Source organism: Schistocerca nitens, unplaced genomic scaffold, assembly GCF_023898315.1.
Source record: "Schistocerca nitens isolate TAMUIC-IGC-003100 unplaced genomic scaffold, iqSchNite1.1 HiC_scaffold_351, whole genome shotgun sequence".
Taxonomy (NCBI): domain Eukaryota; kingdom Metazoa; phylum Arthropoda; class Insecta; order Orthoptera; family Acrididae; genus Schistocerca; species Schistocerca nitens.
This window is the reverse complement of record NW_026045885.1, coordinates 3,054,601-3,062,996: the sequence shown is the minus strand read 5'-3', so window position 1 is coordinate 3,062,996 and position 8,396 is coordinate 3,054,601. Positions and strand designations below refer to the sequence as shown.

General features: G+C 42.4%; 1 protein-coding gene across 1 annotated transcript in view; it reads left to right on the top strand.

Annotated features, from left to right (window-relative positions):
- Nucleotides 1–922: 922 nt before the first annotated feature.
- LOC126228016 (leucine-rich repeat-containing protein 52-like) overlaps nt 923–8,396 on the top strand; it is a 32,820-nt gene continuing 25,346 nt past the window's right edge. Inside the window, exon 1 of the mRNA XM_049942262.1 lies at nt 923–962. Coding sequence (XP_049798219.1) covers nt 954–962 — 9 coding nt within the window. The 5' untranslated portion in view covers nt 923–953. The remainder of the gene's footprint in view (nt 963–8,396) is intronic.

The following is an 8,396-nucleotide window of genomic DNA, read 5'->3' as shown; positions in this document are numbered from 1 at the left end:
TTTGCTTTACTTTTGCAAATGGGTGACCTGTATTTATGTAGACCTACTTGTTTGACTACTGCTGATGTGTGTCTGTTGTGTGTGTAAGCTTTAGTGTGCTCTGAGTACCCGACGTTGAAACTGCGGCCTGTTTGGCACAATACGAATAAAAGAAAATTGTAACTGTTAGCGGAAAACTTATTTACAAACAAACTGTTTGTTTTCAGACTCGTAGGCTTTCACAAACCGTTTGTAATGGATCAAAACACAAAATTCTTTGGTCTATTTGGAAAAAGGGGTGAAAAGTAACCATCAACATCCCCACCGTTTGGTACCTCTGTGGAATCTAATCATGAATGAGCGGATTCAGCCACATATGATACCCGTTGAGGCTTCCGTACTGTGTGTCTCGCGAATTTGAGGCCAGTGACACTGCTAGTGGCGATATTACCGTCGTGCCTCTTGCGGGTCACTAATTTTTTGTCTAATGTGCTTGCATAACAACAGGCACACGGTCTTAGCGGCGTTTCCTAGAAGCTCTGTATAATAAGGTAAACCAGTACCAAGCACCACGGCTAACTAAAGATCGAAAAAAACACAAGACAGTCATGAAACTCACAGCTGTTGAAGTTGATTCCTCCGTTTTCGGTGTCAATAACAACGCACTGTCTCACCCCACCACTGAAGGAAATAGTAAAACTATGCGGCAGAATATTGGCTAAGCAGACCTAGCACTACGGTTCTTCCTGAGATAAGGTTGGAAAGATGGTATAAGATTAAAATAACCGATTGCTCAATGACAGTCCGTATGCATCGTTCCCTTATCGTGTCTTATCTTTCCCGTGGCATGCATGTGTCGCAGACGTTATCTAGGTGCCTTACGTCTCGAAGTTTCTTCGATAAGAGTGATATTATTTGCTGAGCTTCGTGCGCTGTAGCTGTTTTTCTTTTTAAGAAGCTACCGCTGCCTGAAAATGTTTATGGTGAGTACTAACTTATTTCATTTTCCATTCGTAAAGAATGTTTACTAAGTGAAGTTCCACTTGCGACATCTTCTGGTAGCAAGATCAGGTGACAGACAACAATGGCACAGTGCATGACGCACTAAGTCTGTATTCTGCGGAATTAGGGTACAACACTCCATCTGGCAATGGTGAGCCATGTTAACCTCATTTTGCTTCCCCAAATCACGTCACCCGAATAAAGAGATGATAGCTAGCGTTAACCTCTAATTCACGTTTTCTTAAGTTTGTGTCCTCTGGTAAACTCGACACAGATTGGACATTGATCATGAACTCCCCCATTAACGATTGAGGAGTTCTGCAAATCTTTAATCATAATATATAATGATGTCTTGGTAGGTATTACCCCATCTGTAATAGTGGTAACCTACACAAGTATTGCTTCGTTTTGTTTCAACCGGTGTGGTGAAAAGTCCCATTACGAAACTTATAATGTGCATAACAGAATACAGTGCTCGTAGGAGGACAAGCTATGCGCGTCTAATACTCAGCAGAGGTAACTGTGACAAACGTTAAAATTTTCCCTGACTGACTCAAGCAACTTTTTATTCCATAATCTTCGCGCCAACTTTCATTTACAGAATGTTCTGTGCAAAATATGCTTACTTTTTAAACGATTTCCGTTTACTTCATTTCGTTCAACGATATGGTACCGTAGTGTTATTTTTAGTTTAATAGTTTGAGAACACCAACACTGTTTTCTTAAACATCACTGAAGAGGAAACTACCACCAGCCGCACTTCTTGACGAATTGTTTATTTGGCTGTAAATCATTTTGCCCATTAGTCCATCGTCAGACGGAAAGGAGAATTTCTTGCACACATTTCACATTATTTTAGTCAGTATTACATAATAGAGTAATCGTGATTTTCTTGTTTAGAAAGGTTCCTACACTATATTCAAAGTCTTTACGTTTTAATTAATTGGGAAAGGATTTTTCCTAATGCATTATAACGTAGAGATCTGCATGAATCATACAGAGCACGTCTAACGTATGGCTGAAGATAGACGAGGTGGTGGACACATGTGTTTATATGTAACTTCACGTCAGCTATTGATTTAATTGGATGTTCTCAAAAACCAGATGGTGCAGTAATGACATACTTATACAGCTATAATGTATATTGTTGCCAAAAAATTTTGCTTGAGCTACATCGCGTTGGGCGCTATACATTTAACGTTTAAAAACATAGTGGCAATGGGACAATGGCAGGACGTTTATTTCCCTCTATCGATGCAACATTACTGAAGTAGTATGTGCATATGGTTTCTTAGCTCTGTTTCGTCACTGAAGATACAGTCACACAGTCAGGTATGTTGTGAAGGTCGCTATACATTTCCATTTCTTTCAAAAGTTCTTCTGTACTTCTTTCTCAGCAAAATGTAGTGTTTCTAAGTTTTCTTGTATACTATTCTCTGCGTAGCTAAGTTGGGCCATGCGAGCAGCAAAAGTTAATTTATTTAAATTTGGCAAATATAAAATTCAGGGTATACAGAGCAATGAAGTTTATAAATGCAAGTCATGCTGTGTGGTTCATTTTTAAAATTTGATTTATGAGTTAAATTACGTTGTATTTTATTATTTGTAGAGAAACTAAACTAACTATCGTTAGGTATGACATTCCGTCGTGCTGACCACTCAGCTACCAGGAGCGGACAGAAGGCGCAGTAATAGCATGTTTCTACAGCTATGATGTATAATATTGCAAAGCTTCTATTTCTTAGGCTGGATCATGCAGGACACTATGCATTTAACATTTTAAGTCATACTGGTGATGTAATATGAAAGTTTTTTACATGAATGTTTTCTTTTATCTATTAGGTTAACTATGGCAGTCATCTCTCTCTCTCTCTCTCTGTCTCCCCCATATATATATATATATATATATATATATATATATATATATATATATATATATATATATGTGTGTGTGTGTGTGTGTGTGTGTGTGTGTGTCTGTGTGTCAGTCATCTCTCTCTCTCCCCCCCATATATATATATATATATATATATATATATATATATATATATATATGGGGGAGACAGAGAGAGAGAGAGAGAGAGAGATGACTGCCATAGTTAACCAAATAAATAAAAGAAAACATTCATTTAAAAACTTTCATATTACATCACCAGTATGGCTTAAAATGTTAAATGCATAGTGTCCTGCATGATCCAGCCTAAGAAATAGAAGCTTTGCAATATTATACATCATAGCTGTAGAAACATGCTATTACTGCGCCTTCTGTCCGCTCCTGGTAGCTGAGTGGTCAGCACGACGGAATGTCATACCTAACGATCCGGGTTCGATTCCCGGTAGTTCGAAGATATTCTCCGTTCAGGGACTGGAGGGACGGGACGCCCTAGCCACATGGCATTTATTTTACTGCTCCGTCTTCTTCTTTGGTACAATAAGTCAGATCATTAGCTGATGCCACATCAGATGTACACTCCTGGAAATGGAAAAAAGAACACATTGACACCGGTGTGTCAGACCCACCATACTTGCTCCGGACACTGCGAGAGGGCTGTACAAGCAATGATCACACGCACGGCACAGCGGACACACCAGGAACCGCGGTGTTGGCCGTCGAATGGCGCTAGCTGCGCAGCCTTTGTGCACCGCTGCCGTCAGTGTCAGCCAGTTTGCCGTGGCATACGGAGCTCCATCGCAGTCTTTAACACTGGTAGCATGCCGCGACAGCGTGGACGTGAACCGTATGTGCAGTTGACGGACTTTGAGCGAGGGCGTATAGTGGGCATGCGGGAGACCGGGTGGACGTACCGCCGAATTGCTCAACACGTGGGGCGTGAGGTCTCCACAGTACATCGATGTTGTCGCCAGTGGTCGGCGGAAGGTGCACGTGCCCGTCGACCTGGGACCGGACCGCAGCGACGCACGGATGCACGCCAAGACCGTAGGATCCTACGCAGTGCCGTAGGGGACCGCACCGCCACTTCCCAGCAAATTAGGGACACTGTTGCTCCTGGGGTATCGGCGAGGACCATTCGCAACCGTCTCCATGAAGCTGGGCTACGGTCCCGCACACCGTTAGGCCGTCTTCCGCTCACGCCCCAACATCGTGCAGCCCGCCTCCAGTGGTGTCGCGACAGGCGTGAATGGAGGGACGAATGGAGACGTGTCGTCTTCAGCGATGAGAGTCGCTTCTGCCTTGGTGCCAATGATGGTCGTATGCGTGTTTGGCGCCGTGCAGGTGAGCGCCACAATCAGGACTGCATACGACCGAGGCACACAGGGCCAACACCCGGCATCAAGGTGTGGGGAGCGATCTCCTACACTGGCCGTACACCACTGGTGATCGTCGAGGGGGCACTGAATAGTGCACAGTACATCCCAACCGTCATCGAACCCATCGTTCTACCATTCCTAGACCGGCAAGGGAACTTGCTGTTCCAACAGGACAATGCACGTCCGCATGTATCCCGTGCCACCCAACGTGCTCTAGAAGGTGTAAGTCAACTACCCTGGCCGGCAAGATCTTCGGATCTGTCCCCCATTGAGCATGTTTGGGACTGGATGAAGCGTCGTCTCACGTGGTCTGCACGTCCAGCACGAACGCTGGTCCAACTGAGGCGCCAGGTGGAAATGGCACGGCAAGCCGTTCCACAGGACTACATCCAGCATCTCTACGATCGTCTCCATGGGAGAATAGCAGCCTGCATTGCTGCGAAAGGTGGATATACACTGTACTAGTGCCGACATTGTGCATGCTCTGTTGCCTGTGTCTATGTGCCTGTGGTTCTGTCAGTGTGATCATGTGATGTATCTGACCCCAGGAATGTGTCAATCAAGTTTCCCCTTCCTGGGACAATGAATTCACGGTGTTCTTATTTCAATTTCCAAGAGTGTAGAAACAAGTGTCCGACACCTTGTCTTTAGTCGAGGTCGACTTCAGCATGCTCCATATTACTGAAACAGACCCTTATGCCGTAAAGCACAATCTACATCTTTTCCTCAAATAGGTGAAATGTAGGAGCTTTTTGTAAAGAAGAAAATCATGAATATTCTGATATATTATAGAACCGAAACAAAGCTAAATTTGTACAAGAAATCCTTACTACCATCTGGCTATGGACTGCAGCCTGAAACCAGTTATGGAAGAATAAATCATTCATCGAAACCTGTACTGGTTGCAGTTGTTTCCTTCAAATCCACATTTTTAGCGTCTGCATAAGACCCTTTATTTCTCTGATGGTCATATTATCAGCTGCTGTAACTACCCCAGTTCCCTTATTATGTCTTCTACAATGATGGAGTATGGATTGTTACAGGGTTATTTTCTGATGTGCTCAAAACACTTTCGTTTGAAATTTTGCGTATTTGTCCAATCTGTTTTATTTCTGTTGGGCTCTTTGCATTTTTCTTCTTTTAGTTTTTCTGATTGTTTATCACAACTTATTTTGTCTCTGCAGTGTTCTGTCTTCTAGTGGGCCAAATAGCAGTATCAGTATTCCTACGTGAGCTATGAATGGACGTCTCAGCACATAGCTGGAGTCTTTTTAATTTTGTAATAGTTGTCATCCACATTTGAGAATATTCGTCCGAACTTTAACATCACACATACCCTGTCCAGTGATGACGATGAAAACCTTCCCTGAATCTGAGTAGGCAGGTGCCAAGTTGGTAGGCATGCCTCTGAGAGGGCACCGGCATATTCTTTTCACGCCCTTGCCCTGTCCAATAGAAATGTCTGACTGTAATGTCTCATACTCTAATGGACGTTGAGGTACAATTTTCACTCCTTTGTGACATTAGCGGCCAAGGTCAAAAAGTGGTCCGAAATCCTATGACACTCCTACCTATGTTTATTAATGAAAACAGGTAATACCAGATCAACAGCTTACAATATTAGAAGGGATACCAACAATCTGGCGCACTTTTGAGCTGCCTTCTGTCCCGACGAAGAAAAGTGACGTCTTCATCCTTATCAGTAATGTCATTCATGACATCATCGATAACTCCGAACCCTTGACGCAGTCAGTGACAAGATCACTCTTATTGATGATGTCATCATTCTGATCAGTAACATTTTCATTCTTATCAGTGCGAAGCCACCTTATCTCCAGACAATCATAGCACAGTACTGAAAATCCAGAATGTCGGAAATAGTTCAATTACACTCCCTGTATCTCCAACTGATCACAGGGCAGCACTGTCCGCAGCTCGTGGTCGTGCGGTAGCGTTCTCGCTTCCCGCGCCCGGGTTCCTGGGTTCGATTCCCGGCGGGGTCATGGATTTTTTCCGCCTCGTGATGACTGGGTGTTGTGTGATGTCCTTAGGTTAGTTAGGTTTAAGTAGTTCTAAGTTCTAGGGGACTGATGACCACAGAGGTTAAGTCCCGTAGTGGTCAAAGCCATTGGACCATTTTTAGGGCAGCACTGTTTACCTCCAACCAATCACAGAACAGCATTCAAGAACTCGAAGATGGCGGAAATAGTCAAACTTCGTAAGTGGGATGAATTAACGTAACCTTTGCTCTCCGTATCCACAACCCATTACACAGTGCACTACTACATGCCTCCAGTTAATTTTAGTAAAAACTCAAACTCCATCCAAACAGGCATCGACACTGACCGACCGCCGTATCAAACTTAGCCGGCATGGAAGAGCACGTTCACAGCGCGCCGCTCTCCTGGCTGTCGACAGCTTTCGTGGCGTGATCCGCTATTTCTTCCCAGCAGTGCTCAACAGACCCGGACGGTCACCCATGTGTGGTAGTGAAGCTAGACATCGCTTAATTTCGATGATCTGACGGGAACAGGTGTTACAACCGCAGCAAGGCTATTCGTAGCTAATCTTAGCGCAGTATCCTAAACGCAAGTTGACGAAAGTAGACCAGTTGTATGCATTGTACCCCATGCCGCCTCCTTTTTCCATCCAACCAGAGCATAGTCCGCAAATGATACATAAAACTGGCATCAGATTTCATTATGTCTAGCTTTCATTTCCCTACCGCCCGCCATTAAGAGCGTAATATTAAAAAAACAGTCGCCAATGTGCAGTGAAAAACACGTAACAGTCGGATTAAATCCAAAGATATTCATTGATACCCAAAGACATTTACTTTTTGCGCTTTTCTCTTTCTTTCTTCCATTAAGAACCTAGTATTAAAATGCAAGAGTGAAGTGAATTGTAGCCCCATACTGACTGTGCTCTAAAGTTTCCGAAAGAGCTGAATTATTTACCAAAAAATACATCACACACCTCTCTCCCATCCAGTCAGAGCCCAGTATTACGACAGGGACGTAACCCCATCTGGTCTGTGGTGAGAAGTATCCTAAGTATTTCTTTTTATCAAAAAACACGCCAAAGGATCTGAGTTATCCAAAATGCCACAAATGTTGTCAACTATGTTTGCATTACTGACTTCCAAAAAATCATTAATGGGCTGACTCATCAGCCATATCGGTAAATTTTATTCAAAGATACATATCATTCTACATGGAATACTGAATTATGTTTACAACGTGTTCCCTATAAGTATTTAAAAACCAACATTTGCTCGTAAAATGTGAATAATGAGCTATAATGAGCTAGGAGTATGTAGTTTCCGCCGTCAGTAATACCTAAAATACTATTCCGTTAACCTTGAAAATGTGAAATAAAATCAATTACTGTTTTACATATCGGTTGCTTAGTGTCCCAGACTGATGGCTCCACTCTTAAAAAGCATCATGTAATCGATCTCCATACTGCCAGTTGCGTGCTTGTCGTAATGTGCAAGATCTCTATGAAAATTCGATCGAAAATAAAGTTTTATTGCTGTATATGCAAGATTTCACACACTTTGAAAGCATAGTAAATCTTCAAATTCAGTATTTCCGAATCTTTATTGTATATTAAAATTCTCACAGATCACTTATTTGCACTACTGATAAGAATTTTAGGTTTATCAGCGCTCTTGAGAATTAGACGGGCGTGTTGTAACTGAGTATCCTATTATGAAAAAGGGAAATTCAGTATTTTGACGTTAGTGATTTTTACTTCAAAATTAACAGAGTACAAAAATTTGTATACCAACAACCCATTTTGTATGTCAATACCGATCGTTGACACTGAATTTATTAGGACCAATACGGTCTAGCTAAAACAGGATTCTGAACACAGTACACGAAGAAAGGCAAGGTGCACTTTTAACACAAACAAATATGTGTCTGCACTTCCACCTCTTTGTGGAAACAAATTTTAAACAGGTGAGCTTTGTCATAAGCTCTAAACATTTTATGGTAAGAGTTGCACGTTTTCCCCTTCCGTATCCTACTGAGTGTGAGTATAACTTAATGTTCTCATATGCGACTTCACTTTTAATTTCCTCTTCAAAAGGTAGTATGTTATTTTCATGTGAATTATTCCATAACACTTTCAAAGGCAAC